General features: G+C 41.5%; 1 protein-coding gene across 4 annotated transcripts in view; it reads left to right on the top strand.

The window, feature by feature from the left end:
* UBR3 (ubiquitin protein ligase E3 component n-recognin 3) overlaps positions 1 to 27,952 on the top strand; it is a 327,861-nt gene that overhangs the window by 272,575 nt on the left and 27,334 nt on the right. For all 4 annotated transcript variants that reach the window (XM_073633943.1, XM_073633941.1, XM_073633940.1 and 1 more), the window contains one exon: positions 26,076 to 26,200. In XM_073633943.1, coding sequence (XP_073490044.1) covers positions 26,076 to 26,200 — 125 coding nt within the window. The remainder of the gene's footprint in view (positions 1 to 26,075; positions 26,201 to 27,952) is intronic.

Here is a 27,952-nt window from a genome sequence, read left to right as displayed (position 1 = left end):
TCAAAACTAGGTACCCCCTCCCCCCCAAAAAAAATGACATGCCAAATGTGGCATGTCAGGGGGTTAGGAATCCTTAACCGCTTGCCGATCAGCTGCCGTCATTATACTGCGGCAGGTCAGCACGTTCCCGCGAGCCGTCGTAGCTATACAAGGGAAAGAAGGTAATCGTGGACGGCCGCACTCAATGAAAAATGGAACATCTTTATTGTAACAAAAAAGTATAAAAATCCAAGATAGGTCACATCAGAGGGGGATGATACAGGCACAAAAGCTAACGCGTTTCTCCCGAACCTGCAAGACGACACACGCAGTAGCCGTCTCCTTGTCCCCCCCCCTCGATTCCCAAGCTATTCCTCCTTACTTATTTCCTATCTCCTATCTCCTTGTTTTTTTATTTATTTATTTAGGCTATCCTTTCTTTCTATAATTGTAACAGGATTAGGTACATGAAAATGGAAACGGAGAGGGTTGGTTCCACTCACATATCTTTTCTTAGTCATACATATAAGGCTTATTAGTATTACACAATGGTTTACCTATAAAGAAGTAATCACTACTGTATCTATATAAGGCGATTTTGTACCACTGGAGGCTGCGCCCTCAAAAAGGAATGTTTTGTACATGCCTTGTGTTACTATGTTGGACCTACGCCCTCTCTTGGTCTTTAATAAACATATTATTTGAAAAAAAAAAAGCTAACGCGTTTCACATCCACTGATGCTTACTCATAGCTAAATTAGAAATAGTCAACTACGTCCATATAAAGAGAAAGTGATTTAGAAAACACAAAACACCTGGCAATGACTTTGGAATTGAAAAACAACACTCATTGCACAGTTAACCTTTAAGATCCCAGAAACCAAAATGTATTTTGTGTGGACCCACTTAAGAATGTTCTCTGTGTGGATATCCAACATAAAAAATATGTAGAAATGTGTTACACATTGTCTCTGAGGTTGTTACAACCTCCCCCCTCTTCATAGTTTGTTCATAGTTTTCCCTCTTAGTTACGTGTCCAATTTTTAGTTGTATCCATCATATTATGGTGAGACTATGATACATTATTAAAGCTGTAGCGCAGGCTTTTATCTGCACATTCACACTCTCATGCGCTTATGTTGTTTTTTTTTTTAACAATAATATCCTTTATGGTAATAACCCTTTTAGTGCATTTTTGTGTCTATGTGTACCACATTTGTATAGTACTGATGTGTGTGTGTGTGTGTATATATATATATATATATATATATATATATATATATATATATATATATATATATTTCTTTATTTTAGAAGTTCTGCAAAATTTCTCCTATACATATCTACTTATTTATATAGGTATATAAGTTTTTGTTATTTCTCAATTATTTTGCATTACCTGGAATTTACAATTTATATCTACTCGGTGCACTACTGTGGTTTCCCAGTTTCTCTTTTATGCATAGAGAACAGTTTTTAATCTTGGGAGCCTTGCCTGGACCCCACACTTTGGGGAAGGCCTGTATTGTTGCTTAAGGTACTGGAGCCTGTATGGGTGCTCACCTTGCAATTAGTGCACCACATGTAGTCTTTCTCGGGGTGCCATACTTTATATACAGTTCAGTGTCATGGATAGGTAAGACAGTCACCCTGTATGTTTCTATTTCTGTTAAATACTGTGGTGATATTTAAATTGTATTCACTACTCAATGACTTGGAGCTCCATTTTAGATGTATGACATCAAGTTGCGTGCTTTACTGTCTCTTCCGCTTAGAGCCCTTATTAGGTCCTCAGGTGTTTCCTCCTGCTATTTTGCCACAAGTTATCACTAGTGGACAGTCTTGCCCTATATTCTGTGCCTTACGTCATTGAGTACCCCATAGGGGATTATCCTTACATGTAGCTATGGTGGAGATCACACAAAAGGGGATTAAGAGAACATACAGGCAGTATTGGAAAAAGCTGATGAAATTTTTTTTTTCTCACAGATTATTTTGAAACAGGAGCCTCGCATAACATGCATGCTAAAAGGGAAAAACTCGCTGCTGCTATCTGCAAAAGCCTTGGCAATGTTAAGCTTGATTCTCTGCTGTCCGTAATGCACTTTTGGGTACAAAGAGACCTGAAAATACTTTAAAAATATTCCCTATTCATGAACAGATAAAATGTGCAGTCTATTATGATTCAGTCCCTCCAAACCTATACCTAAACTCTAGCAGAAAGAATTCACAGACAAGTGGTTTGTCCCTGTGATTGATTCTGCCATCTTGGTCCTAAACAGACAGACATCCTCCTGTACCTATTGAATATGTTCATTCTTTCATAGATTCTGCAAAGAGAAAGTGTGAGACGCTCTTAGAGGCTCTCTTTACTATTGCAGGCTCAGCTCTACAACCATCTCTTGCTGTAATTTCAGTATGTCAAACTGCAGCTAACTGAACAAGAGCGGTTATTTACTGCCCACCCTTTTCAATCATTGCTTGGGAATGTCTCGGGGTCTATTAATGCTTTGCCTGTACTGTACGATTAAGATAAGAGGAATTTTGACTTGCCTATAAATTCCATATTTTGGAGTACAGGACACCCTCATTTCCATTCCTTGGTTATTCTGCATTGCTTTCTACAAAAATGAGGACTTGTGGAGTGAGTTAGGGTTATGGGAGAGGTGCCCAGGGGTTGTGTCCTCCGAAGCATTGCCAGTGCCCAATCACCTAAAAGTGCGCGCTAATATCCCATGGTGTATGAATATTCTGCGTATCCTGTACTATATTCTAAGATATGGAATTCACAGGAAAGTCAAAATTCCTGTTATTGTTGTATTAATTACAGAGCTTTATCTTTAATATCTACCTTCAGTTTTGCTTTAACATTGCTATACCTGGATTTCTGCACTTCACGTCTGTGTGTGGAAAGCATTAGTATTTTCCATGAAACCCCTACCCTGTCTAGTGCCCTTGAAGTAGAGCTCTGGGAATAGCATTAACTGCCTTATTAGCTGTTAGATATACTTGGTATCTCTTTCAATCCTACATTGATTAAGCCAAAGTAAATGTCATTATACCACTCAGGCTGTTCAATCCAAGAGAAAATTGATCTGAACCCATCACCATAAAAGAGCACCACAAATTAAGCCTTTTATTATAGTAGAGCCTTTTATGATAGAGGTCAGAGCATTTATAGACAGTGTTTCCATCTCTTCAGAGAGCAGTTTTGCCCTCTTTGCACTACAGTGCACGTCACATCTGAAGAACATCATATTCTTTTGGAACAAGGGAGCCTAAATATCTGTACAACAGTATATAACAGACATGCTGCATGGAGTATCATTTCTAACCCTTTTTTCATTCTGTCCATTTGAATTTGTTTTAAGATACATCTACAGAATAGGAACAGACTTGACTGACTCGTTAAATTGGTATTTTCCCTTGAAATATGTCTAGTCCTAAAACTGTTTAGAAGATTTTTTTTTTTTTTTTTTTTCCTAGGTTTGTCTTCTTTTTATCCCTTAGTAAAGATCTAGATAGTATTTTTAAAAATAGGCACTGCAAACAAACTCCCCAAGAGAAGAACTGCTGAATGTAAACTGACCTAATCTATCAGACTACCATGTCTATAAGCTTCCTGCAGGGGACTGATACTAAAGCAGAAGTACTTGAAAATGTTTTTAATTGTACAGCACAAGATGCAGGCTTCCATTAACCAAGACTTTGGGTTATATGCTGCCACCGGTTTGGGCACTAACAAAAACAATTGAGTACTACTATTGTGATACTTTTTTATTTGCACTAACTTACAATTTTTTAGGACAAGCTTTTGGGGTATGTCCCCTTCAAGGTCTAAACTATAGAACTATAGCCTGGGGGGGGGGGGGAGAATGACAGTCACAGAGGGGGTTATAAAACTGTTGGATAATAAGTAAGAAAACCCATAACTAAATTTATGTCGTTATCTTTTGTGTCCAATAGAACAATCATTCTTTTAGGGTTCATGCACACTATCCACACTGGCTTAAAAATCACTGCTTCTACAGGAGTTTTGTGTTTTGCCCGTAGAAGCAGCTCAATGTTCGCCTATATGTCCATGCACAGTAGGAGGATTAGAGGCATCTTTGGAACTTGCATTTAGAGGCAGGAAAAAAAAAACCCTTCTCGTTTGCGTTTTTGTTTGGAGCTTTCTGGTTAAAAAAATAAACGCTTAACACTTTTAAACTCGCCTAAACTCTGTACAAAAACGCTCTATATAAGCGTTTATGCTGCCAAGGGAACTGTCATTTTTTAAAGCCCAGTGTGCAATGGAGCCTTAGTTTAAAAGTTTTCCTTTCCTGAATAGTTTTGAAATTCCCTTTTAAGAACTAAGACATTGAGGTCTTCCATAGTATGATTTACTTGTGAGAAGTGATGTCCCACAGGTGTGCAGAACTCCTCTTTATGTTCCTTGATGGCGTGTCTGTGACTAGAAGTGTACAGTATTTGGTAGTAATTGTTGTATATTGTTGAGCTCATTCAGAAACTCAGTTTCGTCTTGCAGGAAACTTGCAGTATTCATGACTAACAGTTTTATTGTTTTTTTTTTTTATGAGGCCTGAGATTTGTGCGCCAAGTGTTCATACCTGGGTCTAATGGATCTTCCTTTGTTTCCTGGCTTGTGAATCTTTGTGTCATGTACCTGGTAGGAGTCTGATATGATGAGGTTGGCCTCCCTTCTATCTCCAGCCCAAGCCCCACTGAAGGTGGAACAGATGGTGGCTAGGGCCAGGAGAAACACAAGTGCCTGTAAGTGTTGCTTGCAGAACTTGCAGATGGAGTTGTAGGCTCGGTGGCACAGGCAGGACAACAGGCAGTGTTTGAGCCAGGCGAAGAGCAGGAGCAGGGTCTCAAGGATAGCCGGGTTCGGTAACAGGCGGGCAGCGAAGTACAAAGGCATGAGTAGAAGCAAGATCTAATGGAAGCCGAGATCAGGAGCCGGTAATCAGGAATAAGGATGAGCTCCGGCATTTTCGCATGCTGAACGTGCCGAGACCGCCAGGAAGTCGGCACGGCGCAGCGCTAATCACAGGTAGGGAGACATTTCCCGATCTCTGCAGCCGCACATCGGGAAATGTCTCACTGATTGTGATTAGTGCTGCGCCGTGCCGACTTCCTGGCGGGCTGGGCACGTTCAGCATGCAAACACACCAGAGCTCATCCTTAATCAGGAATGTATCAGAGTCCAGAGGCAGAGTCAGGGTAAGCCGGGTTCAGCAACAGGTATTAGGCAGAGTACAACAGGAATCAGAACATCAGGACCCTACTGAAGACCAGTCAGCGCTGTTTGTGAGTCAGGGCACCCTTTAAATAGGCCGTCTGGTGCGAACTGGCGTTAGGGACGTGCTCCTGCGCGCGCACGCAGTCCGTTGTGCATCAGCGCCCTGGAAGTCCGCTGTTGCCTGTGAGCGCACGTGTGTGCGCCAGAGCAGTTCTCTTACACTTTGGCAGTATGTAGAAGTCCCCTATATCTGGATTATCTGGAATCACATTAATAAGTTCTGAATGTAGGTGGGCTGGTAGTGTTTTAATTAGACCATTCAATTGCTTAGTAAAATCCTGGGTCAGAGCATTTGCCAGCTGCCTCTCGCCCTCTTGTGTGTATTTTGTTTCTATCCATCATAACAACTGCCAAACAAAGCTATTAGGGCAGCACATATAACCCCCTTCCACTCTGAACAATTGCTAGTTTCTTTTTTGCTGGAGTCCTTAGTAATGGCCTTTCTGTAATGAAATTATGTACAGTGAGGTGCAGTCAGTTGCATGGTGTTCTACAGGATCCCATGGTACGCCCAAAATTTGAGTTCCTCCCAGTAGATATGTGCTACACCATAGAAAGTTTGGCAGATTTCCTGCACTAAAACTTCCGTCTAGCTCTTTATTTAGTTGTGCAGGATTCTCTTGCTGCAGAGACAGTCTGTAAGAAACATCTGGAAAGATCCAGTTTGATGGAGAACAACTCTTTGAGTTCATAGACACCTTTTATTAAGGAAGGCACAGGCGGAAAGAGAACACTCTTACCTAGTAAGAAGAAAGTGAAGATGTCTGCAGCAAAAGCAATCACTTCTAATGTCCCCTACTCAGTTCTGTTGCAGTTCCTGGATGCTCTCTCCAGTTTAGTCTGGCACTGAGCCCCCCCCCGTAATTAAGAGGCATCCGCACTTCTACAACTCTACATGTCTTCTGCTGTTTTTGTCCACTTGGATTCAGGGCATTTTGGATATTTGGTTCCAGGTGGATTTTTGATCCCCGCCTCCTCCCTGATTTATGCCCTTCGCCTTCCCTACTTCTCCAGCAAGATTGCAGGATTTTCAGACTGACTTGCAGCAACTTCACTTTTTCAGAGTGATTGTACCAGTTCTCCCAGTAGGAATTTTATTTAAACCCGTGTATGGTCCTGAAGCCCAATGGGGGCTTCTACTCCATCCCAGGCCTGAAGACCATCTGACAGGTCCAAAAGTTCCAAGTTGAATCAGCCTGGTCTGTAATTGCATCGCTGCAATGATTTCTAGCATCAATAGACATCCAGGAAGAGTACTTACATAATCCAGTTTTCCCCCCTGCATCAATGGTTCCTGCTATTTGTGGTAGGTGAGTAACACTTCCAGTTTTTTGACTCTTCCCATTATCCTGTCCACAGCCCCTAGGGTCTTTACCAAAGTGCTTGCCACGTTATTGGATAACTGAAAAATCTCCTCTTGAAGGAGCTCAGACACTTCAGAGCTTCAGTTGAATCCTCAACCCTCAGTCTGCACTAGATTTGAGGGGGGGGGGGGATTATATGGGCTGTATTAACAGCTTTGTTTGCCAAGGTCCTCATCTGAAGGTGGCGGCATACAACCCATGGTCTTGAATAATGGAAGTCCTTTGTCCTGTACTGTACTCCAAGTAAAGGATATTACAGGCAAGTCAAAATCCTTTTTTTCCCCAAACTCATTGTTTTGGCAGTTAAATATTAGTCTTAAGTGCTTTTCAATAAAATCTTACTCCAATGAGGTATAAAAGGCTATACCTTTACTTAAATGTGCTTGTAGGGAGACAAAAAGCCTTTAAAAATGTTGCTAAACTCTACACAACTGCACGTTTCCTAGACTTTTAAATGAGTTGTAAAGGTTCACGTTTTTTCACCTTAATGCATCCTATGTTAAGTTAAAAAAATCCGACAATACCGCGCCCCCCCCCCCATTTTACTTACCTGAGCCCGTTCACCTGCTGCGCTCGCCCCCGACTTCCTCTTCGCTGCTCAGCCTGGCCATTGATTGGCTAGAGTGGATGGCGAGCCAATGGCTGCGCAGCTTTCAATCACATCCAATGATGCGGCGCGCCGGGGGGCGGGGCCGAGTGATACAGTCAGCGGCTATAGCCGCCGGCTGTATCACGGGGGTGTGCCCGCAAGAACTAAACATCATGTGAGAGAGCTCGCATGAAGGTGTTTTGTTCTTGCGGGGAGGAGCTGAGACAGCTGCAGAGGGACCCCAGAAGACCAGGTTCGGGGCCACTCTGTGCAAAACGAGCTGCTCAGTAGAGGTAAGTATAACATGTTTGTTATTTAAAAAAAAAAATTACCTTTACAACCCCTTTAAGCTAATGTAGCAAATCAGTGTATTCGCAGTGAGCCTCCGGGATGGAGATGGATTCCTTCCCCCTTCCCCCTCCCCCTTCCCTTCTCCCACTCTTTCTTACTATACTTTTCCACTTACTCATTTCTCTTCTGTGACTCTCTCTGCCTTGAGAGACAGCCTTTTTGTCCATGCGTACTAGCTATACCAATGTTTGGTCTTGTGGATGACTGCATCGCTGCACTATTTTATCTTCCTCATCAGGCCCCTAGTTGGAGTTTTCTTTATCTTTTTGAAACGTTGCAATTTCAAGCATTGCGTTTCTATTTGATTGCCTAACATTTCTGAAATTGAGCAATATTCATAGATGTTTCATATGTGCAGAGGGAATTTCCCTTTAAATTTGCTCTTTGTGTGTTTTCTTTTTTAAGTGGCCCTTTTTGTGACAGTTATTGTACTCGTTTATGCTATGCTATAGCTTCTCTTTGATATGCAAATGTTTATTTTTGTCGCCAATAAAATCTAAGTGAAAGAAAAATGTTGCTAATCTCCAAAACACATGCCCAGACAGCCTCACAAGCACCACTCCAAAGTATATGTAAAGCCCAACAATGAACATCTTGAAAAGCACAAAAAAGGCAGTTGATTCTATGAGAAATTCAGGGCTGTCCTGTCCACAGTTTGTGTTATCTTAAGGCGTTTAATTAGCCCCCCCCATTATAATTTTGGGCTACAGAACATTGGAGAATAGGATGTGGGAGAGATTCAGTAGCTTATGAGAGACAGCTGGGCTGGGATGACACCATTAAATACAAAAAATGTATTGTCAGCCTGCAGCAAGAAATTAGAAGCTGAATGCATTTCTGGCAAATCAACTGGTATTTTCTGTACTTAGAGGATTTTAAAGGTATAAAACATGGGGAATGTCCATTCCTTGCAGAGATGTACATTTTAAACAAATTTATTTTTGCACAGATTAGTAATCTGGAAATAGCATAATTTCCTTTAAATGGTTTTATCATGTGTTCAGTTATTTTATAGTATGTTTTTAATTGCATATTAATTCATCTCCTAAAAAAGCCTACTATTTAACTGCATGGCATACAAATGTTTGGACAGTGCAAGCAGCTCAATTACTGCTTTTGTTATTATTCAGCACAGTTGCAGTGAAGAGCTTGCTTGTACTCAGCATTTGGCTCTGCAAGTTTTTGGCTCTTGTCCTTTGGTAACATTTTGCACATGAAGGAGCAAATTACCTTTTGTAACATAGGAAGTTTAGCCATCAGCAGAAATGTAGAATGGCAACTTTTAAGTCTCATTCAGGTAGTAATGAAGGTCATTTTACCATGATGTGCACTTAGAATAAGCGTCCATATACAACCAGATAAACGTGGATAATTCATATTGAAAGTAGTATAGCTGTGTCATATTAAAAACAAAAGCCAGAATAATCGCAAGTTAAACAAGTTTGAGGGATTCAAATACTGGAAAAAAAATCTGGGATTTTATTGCTTCATCAACTGTACATCTCCTATTGTCTTTTAATACCATTGTAGAGGAGTACAATATATCTTACAGATCACTTTTTCAATATTTACAATTATGCCATGCGTTACAAATGATCAAATTCCACACCATTAATATGTAGTCCCTCCTCGATCCTTACAATGTTGGTCCCCCCATCCTCCACTAAGATGGGTCTGATAAGGAAAGTATTACTGTATGCTTTACTGGTAGCCGCTGCTTCCAAGATTCAATAACACTGTGGATAAAAATGAAGACAAGGCATTGGTATTATAGAAGAGGATCAATGGGTACTAGCATTGGAAATGATCCCTGAGGTCTCGCTTTCTCCTACCCAAAAATTAACTCAGTTGTTTATTTTACATAGGCACACTACATGTCTCAAAAACGGCATCTGTAAGGATATATGGCCGTGTTGCCCTTGATGTGAAAGGGACACAGGCACTCTGATCCATATGTTGTGATGGTGCACTAAATTTGTATCGTTACTGTGGTTATGCATATTTCAAATACCTAATGAATTCATGTTCTATCCCATTGCCCTTAGATCCCAAAATGGCTAGCCTGGGCATTGTTATGAAAGATTTGATACCCCCCATGCATAGACTACTAGTGCTCCGTACGTTATCCCCCACCCCATATTACACTTTCACAGTGGTGTAACTCCATGAATGCCATGCTAAATAGAGGAAGAAAATACCCAACCAACATGGGGGCTGCCCAAAAATGTTTTTAAAATAAGTTCTCCATGACTGCAATACTGAGAATTGGCTTGATCCACTTCTTTCCTTTTAACTGATCCAGTTGATCATTGTTGAGCAATAACATTATGTCATTAAGGAACATCTTATGATTTGGAGTTCTGTGCATACGGTCAGGCCATGTCTTTTGTGGGTCTACTAGGATATATCATTCATGGATCTCTTTGCAACTTTGGTACTCTTTGTACCTAACTTAAAAAAATAGCAAAAACGTACTGCTTGTTCCACTTGTTTACACCTGTTAGACTCCTACCTTGAGATATGTTACTGTTGCTACTATTGGCCATTACCATCGTGTACTTTTTAAGATTTTGTACATAAGCCTTGTTAACCAGGCTGACGAGCCTATGCTAATTTTGGATATATTGTAATACAACATTTTCTGCTATACTCTCACTTCTCACAGAAGCATTTCTACAATGTTTGACTTTCTAGGTCTATCAATGCGAAAATTTCACTAAAAATATTGAACACAAAAAAAATGTAAAAACATAAAAATGAATTTAACAAAAAACACCATGAAGCCTTTGCATGCTTTATAGCTGTCTAAAAGCTGCCAACCTAAGGCTTTACTAGTGGTCTTAATATTGCTAATTTTAGGAACTTCCCTTATTCCTACTGCAAATGGAAAAACTCTTTTTTTGCGTTGTCGTATGGTATTATTCAGTTAGATTGACAGAAGATGCATCCAGTGTGCTTGCAGAATCAGATGAAATGTGCGTCTTGGGTGTCCCTGTCCCATCGTCTGGCTCAACAAAAGTTGATTTTTCAATCCTGTTTTGTTGAAGGAACCAGGTGAAAAATGGTTATGTGAACCATGAGTGCATCCAAACAGATGCAGTCACAGTTAGGGTATTCTGACAGCCCCGGGTGCCGATTGTCAGACTACAGTAGGCAGTGGGGATTATTCTTCCGTCCACACTGTTTAGCGTAGATGGAGGAACAGATTTGATTTCTCTTGTTCACCCTGGGGGCTGATTAGGAGATATCTACAGTATATGTGAATAACTACACTAAAGACACTTGTCACCTCATAATAGGAAGTGCCTGAATAATGATCTTTATAGCAGGATAGCTAGGTATTTTTTATGACATGGTTTCATTTGACATTACATTAGCATATTAGCATATTACAACTTGTATCAGATTTTAGTAATTTGGGTTGGATCTATTTTTGACAGCTATTCTAACCTCTCCCCGATTTACATTGTTAAAGTGTTTTTCTTGCTGTATGTATGACCACCATGACTGGTTCAGGAAAAGAAGGGAGATATCTCCAGTGAGGACACAGACAATGATAAACATCTGAAAGGTCCTAACATTTCCCTGCTCAATCCTGTTTTTTGCTGGGCTTCTAAAGCCCCACTCAGGGGCATTCCTCTTTGGCTTTTGGATGGCCACTGATATAATGCTGAGCCCCATTCTCTGCATCTTACAGATACTATTAGAAAAAAGTTTCTAGAAGATGGGGAAAGGGTGTTTATTTTATTTTATTTTTTTTGTGGGCCTTTTTAAACAGAAGAAGAAAACTCCTTGCATTTTATTTTTTGGTCACTAAAGTTCCACTTCAGCACATACGTTTTTATGCTGGTGTTTTGGCCAGGCCACTGACTTCATAGGTCCTCTTCACCTCCAGTGACAGCGATGACCAGTCCATGTAATAAATGTAAAAACAATTAAATTGTTCAGATTATTTTTTTTATTCTTTATCATCTATGGCTGAACAGGTGATCGAGGTTCCGATCTGGAGGCTTCACCACCTGTTGATGCCTTGTTGGCTACACACAGGTGTTTTCAATTCTCTGGTTAATTGTCATCAAGTTTTCCACATGTGTTTGTGTGTATATGTGTATGTGTATATATATATATATATATATATATATATATATATATATATATATATACCTATGTGTGGGTCTATTACTTCAGCTATGATTAAGCACCAGTTCAGGTGTGAAACGCATTAGTTGTTACTGATAGTTCACCACCATCTGTTGTATGGTTTGTCATCTTTACTATATGGAATAAAGGTGACTGTACCGGAGTTCGGCCGTCCAGACTTTTTTCTTTTACATGTTCCTGATGCAAGCAGGCCCGGAGACCGCTTCATATGCAGGGACAGCGAAGAGCATTGGAGGTGTTTTCCTTGAGTGGTGTATTACTTGGTGGTGCTTGTATATTGTAATGGTGTTGTGAGACCAGGCTGGTGATGACACATCCCCAAGGCATGTGTCCATGACATCTTAGGCTCACCGGAAGTGAGTTTTATTATAGTATTACTCTGGGCATTGTTCATCCTCAAAAGTATCGACACTGGATGGAAGAGCGGTAAGTCTGCAGAGGTTAGTGCTGGAGAGGAGGTTTTACAGTGGATTTTTTATAAAAGATTTTTTTAAGATGAAGGTTCTGATTTAAATCAGAGCTCCAGGAATGATCTTTTGCAATGCTACATGGTCCAGCTTGGCTTCATGTAAGTATCCATATCTGATATATGAAGGGCTACTGGCAATGGTGAAAATCACTGTAGTATCCTCAATCCTCTAGGTGCTACTCCAGTGGCTTGCTCTCTGCACACCTAAAGACAGCTCAGCATCGCCACCGTTCAGACAATGTCTTGTATTTTTTATTAATGAATACAAGGTGTCACAATCTACCCTCATCCAACCAGAGAAAGCCTTGTATTGAAAAACCTACAAGCTCTCTCTGAAAGGTGGCAAAGCTAAGCAAGCGACCTCTTGTGTTCTGTGTGCAGAGAGTATGCGGCTGAAGCAGCACCTGGAAGATCATGACTTTCGTATACTGTGTGGAGTCCTAAAGGGATTTTCAGCTTACCCAGCTGCCGTCTAGATATCAAATAAGGATACGTACATCGGACCAAGCAAGACCAATGTAAGTCTGCAAAAAAGAGTTCTGCCTTAACCAATTGACAACTGGGCACTTAAACCCCCTTCCTAACCAGACCAATTTTCATCTTTTGGTGCTCTCACATTTTGAATGACAATTACTCAGTCATGCAACACTGTATCTATATGAAATTTTTGTCCTTTTTTTCACACAAATGGAGCTTTCTTTTGGTGGTATTTAATCACCGCTGGGTTCTTTATTTTTTGCGCCGTAAAAGAAAAAAGACCGAAAAATCTGTAAAAAAATACATTTTTCTTCATTTCTGTTATAATATTTTGCAAATTAGTAATTTTTCTTCATATATTTTGGCCAAAATTTATACCGCTACATATCTTTGGTAAAATTAACCCAAATCGGTGGATATTATTTGGTCTTTGTGAAAGTTATAGAGTCCAAAAGCTATGGTGCGAATATCTGAAAATTGATCACACCTGAAGTACTGACGGCCTATCTAATTTCTTGAGACCCCAACATTCCAGAAAAGTACAAATACCCCCCAAATGACCCCTTTTTGGAAAGAAGACATTCCAAGGTATTTAGAAAGATGCATGGTGAGTTTTTTGAAGTTGTCATTTTTTCCCACAATTCTTTGCAAAATCAAGGTTTTTTTTTTTTACTTTTTTTTTTTCCCACAAAATTGTCATATTAGCAGGTTATTTCTCACACACCGCATATGCATACCACAAATTACACCCCAAAACACATTCTGCTATTACTCCCGAGTACGGCGATACCACATGTGTGAGACTTTTACACAGCGTGGCCACATACAGAGGCCCAACATGCAAGGAGCACCTTCAGGCGTTCTGGAGCACCCAGGCCAATTCTGACATTTCTCTCCTACATGTAAAAATCATCATTTATTAGCTAGAAAATTACATAGAACCCCAAAACATTATATATGTTTTTTTAGCAAAGACCCTAGAGAATACAATGGCGGTCGTTGCAACTTTTTATCTCACACGGTATTTGCGCAGCAATTTTTTAACCCGTTTTTTTTGGAAAAAAAACTGTTTTGTGCTTTACAAAAACCAAAACAGTAAAGTTAGCCTAATGTTTTTGAATAATGTGAAAGATGAAGTTATGCCAAGTAAATAGATACCCAACATGTCACCTTTCAAAATTGCACGCGCTTGTGGAATGGCGCCAAACTTTGCTACTCAAAAATCCCCATAGGCGACGCTTTAAAATTTTTTACTGGTTACATGTTTTGAGTTACAGAGGAGTTCTAGGGCCAAAATTGTTGCTCTCTACCGATCGCAGCGATACCTCACATGTGTGGTTTGAACACCGTTTTCATATGTGGGCGGGACTTACGTATGCGTTCGCTTCTGCATGCGAGCACACAGGGACAGGGGCGCTTTAAAAATTTTTTTTTTTTTTTTTTATTGTTCATTTTACTTTATTTATTTTAGTTTGGTGCTTTTTTCCCAAAAAAAAAAATTTTTGACCACTTTTATTCCTATTACAAGGAATATAAACATCCTTGTAATAGGAATATGGCATGACAGGTCCTCTTTACAGTGAGATATGGGATCAATAAGACCCCACATCTCACCTCTAGGCTGGGAAGCCTGAAATAAAAAAAAAAATAAAAAAAAACGATCCTGGCTTCGATCGTAGCGGTGAGTCGGTAGAAGCGCGGGAGGGGGGGGACATCTCCTCTCGCCTCCCGTAAGAACGATCAGACAGTGGAACAGCTGCTATGATCGTTCTCATGGTGTAGGGAATTGCCGGCTGAAAAAGCTGATATCTGAATGATGCCTGCTCCTCCTGAGTACAGCGATACCACATGTGTGAGACTTCCACAGCCTGGCCACATACAGAGGGCGAGTACAGCTGAGCATGGCAGAGTATGGCGGGGTATGGCGGAGTATGGCGGGGTATTGCGGAGTATGGCAGAGTATAGCGGGGGCATGGCAGAGTATAGCGGGGGCATGGCAGAGTATAGCGGGGGCATGGCAGAGTATAGCGGGGGCATGGCAGAGTATGGCGGGCATGGCAGAGTATGGCGGGGGCATGGCAGAGTATTGTGGGGGCATTGCAGAGTATTGCACAGCATTGCAGAGTATTGTGGGGGCATTGCAGAGTATTGCACAGCATTGCAGAGTATTGCACAGCATTGCAGAGTATTGTGGGGGTATTGCAGAGTATTGCACAGCATTGCAGAGTATTGTGGGGGTATTGCAGAGTACTGCACAGCATTGCATAGTAGTGAGGGATGGCTGAGCATGGATGGATGGGTGGATGGATGTCTCTGTGCAGCGCTGTGGGCACTACACATCCAGCCCACAGCGCTGCAGACATCCATCCATCCCCCCCTCCGCTCACAGTGTACCGATCGGTACACAGGAGGGGAGGAGAGGAACCAGCGTCATCAGATGACGCCGGTCTGTTTACATGTGATCGCGCCGTCATTTGACGGCGCGATCACATGGTAAACGGCCGCGATCAGCGGCCATTTACCGGGATCCGTGATGCGCCGGGTCCTCTGGACCCGGCGGTCACGGATGTGTTGGGTGCGCGCCCCAGGGGGCGCGCGAGAGGGGAATTCTGGGAGGACGTCATAGTACGTCCTCCCAGAGTTATCCAACCGCCCTGCAGCTGTCATTCGGCTATGGGCCGGTTGGTAAGTGGTTAAAGTGGTTCAAAAGGCAGGTTTTTTTTTTTGTTTGTTTTTTTTATGCATTCTTTGCATTAAGATAAAAAACCTTCAGTGTGCAGCAGGCCCTCACAGCCCCCCTAATACTCACCAGAGCCACATCTCGATCCAGTGATGTTGCACGAGAGCCTCAGCTGTCCGGGACTTTCCCTCCTGATTGGCTGAGACACAGAATTTGCTCCTGCTGCTGTCAAAGTCAGTGAGCCAATGAGGAGATAGGGGATGGGGCCGAGCCACAGCTCCATGTTTGAATGGGGACACACAGCAGTGGCTCGGCTTGGGTGCCCCCATAGCAAGCTGCTTGCTGTGGGGCAGGAGGGAGGGATCAGGAGCGCCGACTATGGACACGAGAAGAGGAAGATCTGGGCTGCTCTGTGCAGAAGTACTGCACAGAGTAGGTAAGTTTAACATGTTTGTTATTTTTAAACCAAAAAAAAAAAAGACTTTAATATCACTTTAAAGAAAACTCTTGACAGAAATGTGGGGCTTGACCTTTTTTTTTTTTTTTTTTTTCTTTAGCACGTCTAAGAATAAAAATAAAAAAGGTGCTATTAGTCTAAAAATGAAAGATAAAAAAATCCTGGAATATTGAGGAATAATATATACTGTACTTATCGACGTATAACGCGCACTTTTTTCCCCTGAAAACAGAGCGTAAACAGTGCCTGTGTGTTATACACCAATATGTTTTACCAACAGGGGGCGGGGATTGGGTGGTCCGCCCCGGGAGCCACCCATGGGGTGGGGGGGTTTCAGGCCAGCCGCCCGCTTCTCCTGGCCTTGGGACAGCGCTGCCTGCATAGTCTAAAGTTAATAAAATAATCACTTGCCAGCCCTTCTCCTACACAGCTCCTCCTATGTCTCAATTTACAAATACTGTACTGGTGACCCCACAATAGGGATAAAACTTTTTCGCAGAAGAGAGTTTAATAAGACTCGTGGCCACTCATTACAATTAGAAGAAAAGAGGTTTAACCTTAAACTACGTAGAGGGTTCTTTACTGTAAGAGCGGCAAGGATGTGGAATTCCCTTCCACAGGCGGTGGTCTCAGCGGGGAGCATTGATAGCTTCAAGAAACTATTAGATAATCACCTGAATGACCGCAACATACAGGGATATGTAATGTAATACTGACACATAATCACACACATAGGTTGGACTTGATGGACTTGTGTCTTTTTTCAACCTCACCTACTATGTAACTATGTAACTATAATAGCTCCTCTTTTTTTCTGGCTGCTCTCCTCCTCTCGCTCCTCCTCCGAGTGTAGCTTTAGATTGGAGGAGGGGAGCGGTCACATGAACATCTATATGGAAGCTTCATTTTACAATAGGAGTAACACAGGAGGAGCAGTGTGGAAGGGGCTGGCAGTGAGTCTTTCTTAACTGTAGAGAATGCTGGCAGCACCGCCCCAGGAGACTGGGGGTCTCCTGGGAGTGCAGGGGGCTGTATACTGGATGAGGGGGCTGTGTACTGTGCAGGGAGAGGGGGCTGTATACTGGATGGGGGGGATGTGTACTGTGCAGAGAGAGGGGGCTCTATACTGGGTGGGGGGCTGTGTAGTGTGCAGGGGGAGGGGGCTGTATACTGGATGGGGGGCTGTATACTGGATGGGAGTCTGTGTACTGTGCAGGGAGAGGGGGGATGTGTACTGTGTAGGGAGATGGGGAGGCTGTATGCTGGATGGGTGGCTGTGCAGGGAAAGGGGGGGCTGTGTATTGTGCAGTGAGGGGGCTGTGTACTGTGCAGGGAGAGGGAGGATATATAAATGGATGCGGGGCTGTGTACTGTGCAGGGAGAGGGGGGCTGTGTACTGTGCAGGGAGATGGGGGGCTGTGTACTGTACAGTGAGAGGGGGGTTGTATACTAGATGGGGGGCTGTGTACTGTGCAGGGAGAGGGAGGATATATAAATGGATGCAGGGCTGTGTACTGTGCAGGGAGAGGGGGTCTGTGTACTGTGCAGGGAGATGGGGGGCTGTGTACTGTACAGTGAGAGGGGGGTTGTATACTAGATGGGGGGCTGTGTACTGTGCAGGGAGAGGGGGGCTGTGTATTGATGGGGGGGCTATAAAAACATTTTTTCCTTAAACTTCGCTCTTAAAATTGGGGTGCATGTTATACCTTGATAAATACGATACTCGAAACATAAAATCAATTAAGAGCCCATTCTACATTTCTATAACAATGTTAGTTGCCTGGCTGTCTCAGGTTGCATGGCTGTCTTGGCCTCCCAACACTTTGAGTTGCTCACTGGAGCAAGTAGGCAGATTTTGAAGTCAGACTGAAGATTGGATTCCAGATTGGTGACTTGAAAGGTATCAAAACTATTGGATCAGCATGAGAGTCAGTCTTTCCTAAAGAGGAGTCACCAGTGGCAGCTTCTATTTTCTCTTAATACAAATTATACTTTGAATTCTCTTTTTTGTTTTTTTTGTTTTTTCAGTTTCAAAGTTTCCAAAACATAATGACGTGAACTTGTCTGTGTTAAGTTTCAGCTCATAGCTGCTGTATTTATTTAGTGATATTTCATGTCATGATAGTGTATAAAGTAAAATAGATTGAATAAGTGATGCGCCTCTTGCATGATTGATAGCATACCTAGGTAAAGATGAATGGCCACAGATTTCCATAGCTGATACAGTACACAGTGTACAGTTAGTGCCAAGCCTGCATGTAGTGTATATAAAATTCTTTCTGTGTATAAAATTATTTGCATACATGTCAATCAAAATCAGTGTGTTGACGTCTACCTGTCATTGATATACAGTAGAGTCAGCTATCTTGTATACTGAATAATTCCCGTTTCTTCACTAATTACAGTGACGTTATCAGTTTGTGGCAAATTGTCCCTTTTTATTATCCTGCGTGTGTCCAGCTCATTTCAGCTTTAACGGATAAAGGTTACAAGTGGTTCTTGGCACATATGAGCATGCAGTGACAAAAAACTAACATTATAATAAGCATAGTTCTTTAGCATAAGCTTTTTATTTTTATTTTTTTTTAGACACAGGTATAAGCCCCCCTGGTTAATAAGAGGTTGCTTAGAATGACTTGTGTAGCATCTATATCAAAAATAGCAAAATGTACTTATTGAAAAAAATCTAAAATTTCTATAATTAGAAAAATCGAGCAATTTCCAGCATAAAATCCTAAATAAAAAAGACTAAATTCATATGGTGGACGTCACAGTGACTTCTGCAATAAGCTATGTCACAAGTATAATATGGTTAGTCTCATGTGCTTGGCTTACCGCAGATCCCACCAAATATATTCACTTGGGTATGAGCACAATTTAATCTTGGGTATCACTACTTTGACATGCAATCAGTAAGTGGCTCATTAAGTGCCCCATACTTTAGATCAGTGTTTCTCAACTCCAGTTCTGAAGGCACCCCAACAGGTCATGTTTTCAGGATTTCCCTCAGCTGAAATAGCTGTGGTAATTACTAAGGCAGTGAAGCTGATCAAATCACCTGTGCAAAATAATGGAAATCCTGAAAACATGACCTGTTGGGGCACCTTGAAAACTGGAGTTGAGAAACACTGCCTTAGATACTATGCAGATTGTTCAGTAATCATAAACTTGATCTATATATCCTATTTGAAAATTGAAACAATCATCCAAGCCAAGACGGTGATCAATTAAATGTCTCCTTATTAGAAAATTTGTGCAAGGCCATTGCATTTAAAATCCAAGCAGTTGCCTCACAGTATAGTAATATATAAAGGTAAGTAAACAGCTAGCAGATCTTTAAGCAAGTGGTTGTCAGCTGGAGAGAAAAAGCAGAAGGGTGGAAATTGCTGTTAAGCAGGGAGGGATGCAGTTCAATCAAGTCAGCGGATAAAGTCTTACAAGCGGAGAATTCGTATGCTTTTCAACATTATGTCATCCAAGGAAGGTGCCCTCAGTACTAGTACACAAATCGTCAGCACGCAGTGATGTCACAGCGGCCATGCCCTCTTATCTTTTTTGGGCCCCGGAAGCATAGCAACATTACCATACGAATGTACTAACTACCCTGGGATATTGCTAAAGAGAAGCATTTTGATGGAAAATCAGATTGACAGAGCGGGCAATATGCTGAAGCAGTGAGATATTTGGACAAGCCACAGTTTGTGCATTATTATTGCAGGCATCGTCCCTGAATTGGATGATGTTAAAAGCATGTTAACTCTCCCACTTGTGAGACTTTATCCACTGACTTGCGTAGACGGCATCTGTCTTTTACCAGCAGTTTTTGCCTGTGTATGCTTGGATTCTGCTTTTTCTCTCCATCTGACAACCACTTGCTTAAAGATCTGTTAGCCGCATACTTACCTTAATGTATTACTGTACTGTGAGGCAGCGGTGGCTGGTGCTCCAGCCGGGAGAGACTCTGCCTTGTCATAGGCAAACGGGGGTCATGTGGTGATGTCACAGGTGACTCCACCGCCCACTGCATCAGAGGACAAGGTTTCTGAGGGCTGTCGTAGGGGCGGGGTCACTGGGTGACCCCACTCCTTTATTAGCAGGGAGGAAGCGGCGCTGTCATTCACCGACTGTCAAGTGACAGGAGCAGTCATGTTCAGCAGGCGGCTGTGGTTTTTTGGAAAGCAATGTGGAAGTACGGGAAAAAGGGAAGACTTGCTTCCACAAGGATCAAGGGGATGGGAAGGAAGAGGGATATTTAAGTGTCATAATGCTAGTTCCTTAGTTTTTGCTGGATTTAGTATTTTGAGACACTGACCTGGAATAGGGAAAAGGAAAGTCAGAGGGCAAAAAAAGCACCATTTCAGAAATACAAATTGCTAGTTAGCTTAGGAATAGAAATCTTTACCTCCTTTGCCCTCTTCTTTGCAGCAGCATATTGTTTGCTACGAGTTGACAGGTGTACTAAATATAAGCTAGTACTTTTTGTTCCTTTTCCACTGTTACTGTCATTCTGCCATAAGGATTATTTCATTGTTTTCTGCTGTTCGCATCACTTCCACTACTGCTTGTCCATGTCTTTTTCCAGTAAATAAAATGCCCACTTCACCGCCAGAGCCACAGTATTCAATAAAGTCTACTTAAAACTTGCTGTATAAGTCTGCTGATTGATTAGACAGCTGAAGGCAATACTAAAACTGCTCTATTGATGCAACCAGAAGAGGCTGAAGAGTAGCTGGCTATAGAAATTATTCTTAGAAAGGAGTGTGCCATCATGAACATTGTGAAGTATGCAGAAAGGAAGATTTGGTTCTATATCATAGATTTTACTTTCAGGGTCTTTATTAGTGAGATCTCTGCACTTGACTTTGCCTACCTGCTATGGCTTGTATGCGAATATTCCCCTTTTCTTTATGGATCTAATATTTTATATTTATGAAGCATGCAGTATTAGATGCTGGAACATAAAAGCTTGACAGGAATATCCAAAACTCTTAGGTGGCTAGGAAGAGGAGCAAAAATTTTGGCAGGGAGATATTTCTGGTGGAGTATCGGAGACCTAAGAAGCCTGGGACTGACTCTGTACACCAAACTCCACTACGACTAAAATATCTCCGTTTGGTGGGCTTGACCCTTTAACAGTAGTGTGGAAATGAGCTTTTGAAGCATTTGGCGCATAGAGATCTTTCGACTAGTCCCTGAAGAAAAATGTGTACAAATTTCCTGTGTCAGATGTGCAGCAGTCTTGTTCCCAACTTGGTCAAAAAGATTGCAGCATTTCCTCCTATATTGAGGCTTTTCACCACCTTTGGGCCGCATGCATATGGGCAGACGCAGGGAGGTAAAAATTGGCCACCCAAAGAAAAACATGCAACTGCTCTGAGCTTTATCAATGCCATGGCAACATTTTAAACCCTTGTCACATTCAGTGGTCAGGACCACCACTGAAAACACAACTCATTCAAGTGAACAAGGCCACCCTACTACCACAGTAGTGCTTGCAGTGTGGTGGTGCAGCCTTTTCAGGTTTAAAACTAGTGGTGAGGAGGAGACATTACCTCTCAGCTGCATGTCGCAGCTCTCTGAAAAGTGATCCACTGCAAAACGCTTTTTCAGAAGGACAGCAAGGGCTGTCACCCTTGTAAATGAGACCTTAGTGGAGTAGCAATCATCTAATATTAGTTGCTGGAAGATGATTCTTTTTTCTCTTTTTGGTAAGACATTCACAGCTATGTTTATAAATGGAGGACCAGTACTGCCTTAAAGCCTAGTTAAAGTTCATGTAAATTTATACCAATAACTTCAGGATGAAAAAAAGGCAAAATATGAGCTTCTTACTTTGTCTTTAGGCAGACTCCTTGATTGAAAATGTATGAGAACCTTTAAGATAGTGACATTGTGGAAGATGATAAACTGAACTAACTATTTTAAACAATGGGGGAATTTAAAAAAGTACATACATCAGTTTTGTGGTGTAAATGTTTGCGCAATTTTTATGCGACAAATTACTAATGTTATAAAACAAATTCTATGTGGTGTTGCACTACCAGCACCAAATCACTTTAAATGTGCTATCGCCTGCACCAATTGAAAGTAGCACTTGCTTCAATGCTCTAATATAAAAAAACTGTTCAAAAATCTATGCACCAGAGTGATGTAAATACTTTAGTGAGAACAGTGGACAGCAACAATCAGCAATACAGCAAGCTGAAGAGAGATAGATGTGTATGGATGGCCAGCAAGGTACAGCAATGCAGTGAGAAGAAAATGTAGGATGATCTGAACAGAATATTGCCTCAGCTTTGCTCTTAAATTTTGGTGCATGCCAGTGTAAATGATCTCAAAACTATCGAACCACCACCATGCGACAACTTGAAGGATAAGTTCACTTTTGAAACATGTTACATGTTCCAGCATCTCCACCTTCTCACTTTGATTACCCCCTTGTGACAGTGGGTGGGGGATCCTCTCCCCACACTTGCTGTCACAATTTGAAAACCAAGCTGCCACATGCGGGGCGCTTCCCATATGGCTGCATCATTCATTCACATTTCCCTGTGAATGAATAGACTACAAGAACCGTCATCCATTGCAGCTGACGACTTGTAGTTCTCAATGAAATATGAGGGCACTGGTGAGCGTCTTCGTAGTTCATTGATCTTCTTGTTCTTAAGTAACTGCCCGCTCGTCTCAGAGGTTTGGGCAGACAGCTATCCTGAGTCTGCAGGAGCTGGACGTTTCACCCATGATCTACTGATTGGGGATGCCATGCTCTTCAGGCTCCTTTAGAGAAAAAAAAATAATAAATGTGCATTTAAAAAAAAAAAAAAAAAAAACACATTTTACCTTTCATTTGCCACAGGAAGCACAAAATAACCAGGCATAGAAATGAGCATATTTTTCAGCGTATGCCAGTCTTTATTAATCCCCCAGTTAGCGAAAGTTGCAGTCAATACAATTTTTTTTTTGATTTTGAACTGTTCCGCTGTGCAAAAAAAAAAAAATAGCATTTTCCAGTTCTTTCCACCAATCTAAGCCATCAGAAGCCAGCTGATGTTTCAGACTCTCCTGGTAGTCTCTCCAAATGTGCAATTTTCCTATCGCTATCACAGATTAGGAGCTAGGACACACTGATGGTCATTGAAAACCAATATACTGGTATTAGGCTTGGGTGGATATTTTAAAGCAGAACTAAGGGCACAAACAATCACCTATGCTCTGACGCCTGCGAAGTCCCTTGCTATAATCTTCTCCCTGGGTTTTTCCAGGTGACTGTCTTTAGCCATTTTGATTGGCTGGTGTGGGATAATGCCACCCCCACGCATGCGCAGGAATGTATCCAAAATGTAAATGGATCTGTGCTTGTGCAGCTCAGTATACATTCTGCAGAGGATTGTAAATAGGCAGGTAAGTGTGCTTTATTGCAGAAAAGACATTGCATGTCTCTTCTGCAATAATTTAAAAAAAAAAACTGCCTGTTAAGAAATGAATGTTTGCATTTAGTTTTGCTTTAAAGTGATACAAAACACACACTGTTTAATTTACATTGTCCCTTCTCTTTCTGTATGTGGATGATGGCACTACAATTATTTTAATAAAAAAATCTGATAAGTACCTCTTTCCTAATTGATATACAGCTGTCACATGACCCAGCTCTTTCCCAGCCTGTATGCAGGGAGACATAAGCAGGGGGAGCTTCTAGTCCTCTGCTGCTGGTCACGTGTTCAAAATGTAAAAAAAAAAAAAAAAAACAGAATTTTGGAATACAGTCTAAAAATAAATATTATCAATAAATTGTTTTAAATTGTCATACAAATATACATTTGAAATCTTTATTATTGTGTGAAAATACCATGGTGTGGGCAGATTTCTGCCAGTCACAAGCTGTGTCACGCACCTCCAGCCTGTGTCTTAGAATAAGAGGGAGGTAAAGCCTTCATTAACCACTTCCGGACCGCCCACCGTCCTTTTACGTGATGACTTTGAAGGAGGATGTCGTTGTTATGGCAGCAGCTAGCTGCCATAACCCCGGTATCCTCGTCTTCAGTGGGCGGTCCACTACAAGATAAAAGTGGTCTCTGCGGCGTATTTGCTGCGAGATCACTTTTATTGGCGACGGGAGAGAACCCCTCCCCACCTCCTGCCGCGATCCAGTGCCCTCCGCCGCTTACCGGAGCCGTCGCGAAGGCGATCGCGTCTGTCCCCTTGCTGGGTATGGAGACGAGTGAGGGGAAGATGGCCCCCACCCGTCTCCATATCACTGCAGGGCAGAAGCGACATCAAAACGTCACTTCCGCCCATAGCTCTTAAAGGGCCATTTTTTTTTTTTTTTTTTTTTTTTTATGACAATTTTTTTTTTTTTTTTTATTGCATTTTAATGTAAATATGAGATCTGAGGTCTTTTTGACCCCAGATCTCATATTTAAGAGGTCCTGTCATGCATGTTTTTCTATTACAAGGGATGTTTACATTCCTTGTAATAGGAATAAAAGTGATCAAAAAAATAAAAATGTAAAAAAAAGTGTAAAAATATTAAAAAAAAAAATAAGTAAAATAAAAAAAAAATTTAAAACGCCCCTGTCCCCGGTAGCTTGCGCTCAGAAGGGAACGCACACACAAGTCCCATCCACATATGTAAACGCCGTTCAAACCACACATGTGAGGTATCGCCGCGTGCGTTAGAGCATGTGCAACAATTCTAGACCTCCTCTGTAACTCTAAACTGGTAACATGTAAAAATTTTCAAAGCATCGCCTATGGAGATTTTTAAGTACCGAAGTTTGGCGCCAACTGTGTGCGCAATTTTAAAGCGTGACATCTTAGGTATCTATTTACTCGGCGTAACATCATCTTTCACATTATACAAAAAAATTGGGCTAGCTTTACTGTTTTATTTTTTTTATTTTTTTTTCAAAACAGAGGCTTTTGAAAAATTATTGCGTAAATACCGTGCGAGATAAAAAGTTGCAATGACTGCCATTTTAAGCCCTAGGGTGTCTGCTAAAAAAACATATATAATGTTTGGGGGTTCTGAATAATTTTCTAGCAAAAAAATGATGATTTTTACATGTAGGAGAGAAGTGCCAAAATAGGCCCGGTATGGGAGTGGTTAAAAAACAGTGTAAACATGTAAAAAAAAAAGTCAAATAAATAAGGAAAAACTTTTTTTTTTTTTTTTTTTTTTTAAAACGCTCCCCGTCCCGACGAGCTCGCGTGCAGAAGCGAACACATACGTGACTAGCGCCCACATTTGAAAACTGTGTTCAAACCACACATGTGAGTTATCGCCGCAATCGGCGGAGCGAGAGCACTAATTCTAGCCCTAGTCCTCCTCTGTAACTTAAAACATGCAACCTGTAGAATTTTTTAAACGTTGCCTATGGAGATTTTTAGGGATAAAAGTTTGTCCCCATTCCATGAGCGGACGCAATTTTGATGCGTGACGTGTTGGGTATCAATTTACTCAGTGTAACATTATCTTTCACAATATTAAAAAAAATGGGCTAACTTTCCTGCTGTCTTCATTTTTAATTCAAAAAAGTGTATTTTTTCAAAAAAAAAGTGCGCTTGTAAGACCGCTACGCAAATACAGTGTGGCAGAAAGTATTGCAACGACCACCATTTTATTCTCTAGGGTATTCGAAAAAAAATGTATAATGTTTGGGGATTCTAAGTAATTTTCTAGCAAAAAAAAAAAAAACTGTTTTTAACTTGTAAACAAATCTCAGAAAGAGGCTCGGTCTTTAAGTGGTTAATGTACTAACTATGTAATATCCCTCCCCCATTGTGTTTAGCTGGTGGGAGTGGGCTGTCATTTACCACTATGTATACACCCAGATGTGTGACTCTGTAGTCACATGGGCTGCTCAGATGTGATGGGGGGGGGGGGGGATGCTCAGCATAGACACTCACTGAAAACTGAGCATGTGCAGAGCTGCCACCACAGCTTCAAAATCCCTAGCTGAATTTGGAACATAAAAGAAGACGGCATTAGGGAGCAAAGGGATCAACCATTTTTTTTTCAATGGCATGTAATAGAGTATTTTTTCATAGTTTTATTTGTGATGTGGGTTTAGTGACACTTAAAGCGCTTAGGGAGCTACAATATTATCCATTAGACAGCAGTATGCCATACCTGTAGAAAAGCCCTTTATCATTCAGCAGCTTGTTATGACACATGCTTATTATTACTCTTGAAAATAGAAGTAATTAAATGATTTTCACATATTATTATTTGTTTCATCTGCAGAACATTTTACCTGCATCGTGAAGGTGTTCTATTCACTACTGTACACTCAAGCACTGATTGCGTTCACTATTAGGCTTCGTCCTGAGGAACGTGCAACATGGAAGGAATGCGGAGCACACAAAAAAGTTGGTATTTCTGAAAATGTACTTTTAAATATATGAAAAAATAAAAACACTGTAGAAGGTTAAGCAAGAACATGATGTCCCCACATTCCTACTGCCCCTGGCAGATTAAGCTTGAATGTGCCAGTGCTAGATATTGAACGTTTCTTAAATAACTGTTACGGCGGGGAAATCAATGCTTTCTGTTTTTGTGAGAGCTATTGTGAGATAGGCTGTTATGGAAGAAGCTATTAAAAATAAGGGTGATTTTTTTTCATACATCAGCCCTTATAAAAAGTGTCAGCTGTAAACATGCAGCGATGGCAGAATTTATTGCATTGCAGGATTTTTATTTCAGAAAAGCAGACAGCCTAAGAAAATACTTAAAGCAGACTGAGCATCAAATTGTTCATGCTAAAGAAAAGCTGCCACTTTGCCCATTTTGGACTATTGACAGGACCCCACATACACAAATGCCTACTGATGCATGCCTTCCTGGGCCCCTAAGCTGGTCTTTTGGAGCCCTGATTAATTCCCAGAATTTATGGTTATGGAGAGCATGAAGCCTTCTCCCCCTATTCCCAGGATGCAGAGCTCAGGCTTGTGCAGCCAGTCAACTGGACCTAAACACTATGATGTGGGGGGAGAAGAGATGGTCATCAACCTTGTGTAAGCTCCAACGCGGACCAACAAGGAGCTTACACATGGCTTAGACTCAAACAGATAAACCGAGGGTGGGAGAAGGTAAATATCAGTGGGAGGGAGGTCTGTCAAGACAACCTGAATGGACAGAGTGGATCAGAGATTTAACTCTCGTTCATATTGACTGTGATTTTGAAATCGTACAACTTCATCTGAAATCGCACAATTTCAAAGCCCTATGTCAGTGCGACTTAAGCTGTGACTTGGAAGACATCTGTGCGGCTTCATCCACAGATGTCTATGCAAGTCACATCCGATATTGGCAAAAGTAGTGCAGGAACTACTTTTTCAAATTGGTGCTGCATCGCAAAGTCGGCATTGCACCCATTTGAACAGTGTGATTTCTGCCAAAAGGATACGACTTGTCATGCGATTTGTCCAATGTGAACGAGGGCTAAAGCGCTACACCAGGAATAACTTGTCCAGGTATACGTTTATTCCAGTGTGAATTAGGATAAAGAATGGCGCCTGAATGGGCAAAGTGACAGATTGTCTTTAAGTGCACACATGCAAAGTAGTGTGTAAGTGTAACACCTATACTGTATGTAGTATTACCTCTTAGAGATCACGGGTCTCCCCCTGACAATATCTTTATCTGCTTTTCTCTCCTAAGAATAGGTACACACTGGCCGAAAATCAACTGAAAGTAGTCGGTTCAGCAGGAACCATCCCACTATCGGCCCGTGTGTACAGCTCTGTTACCAGCTTTTGTCCAATGAGCATGCTAGAAGATCAGCGATCGTAGCCAATGTCTTCAACCACTGGTTAATGTGTTCTGGCTGTTGGGGGGGGCGGGGGGTAGGGAGACAATAGCTTAGTGCACAGACACCATATCTCAGTGGGAGAGATCGCCGAACTAGCATCGCTTGCAATAGTACAGCGATCTGTACTTTTTTTTTTGTTCAGCCCACTGAGTTGAATGAAAAGAAAAAGAACTTGGTGTGTACCCAGCTTAAAGGAAATGAGCCATCTTTCTTTAGCTACTAATCGGGCAGGGATCTATTTTTCTGTACGGTGGTGGTGCCTAGAGTTCTTAGCTGTGTTTACAAATATCTGACAGATCAGCCCCTGCTG

Source organism: Aquarana catesbeiana, linkage group LG06 (assembly GCF_042186555.1).
Source record: "Aquarana catesbeiana isolate 2022-GZ linkage group LG06, ASM4218655v1, whole genome shotgun sequence".
Classification (NCBI taxonomy): Eukaryota; Metazoa; Chordata; class Amphibia; order Anura; family Ranidae; genus Aquarana; species Aquarana catesbeiana.
This window is presented reverse-complemented; position numbering and strand designations above follow the sequence as displayed.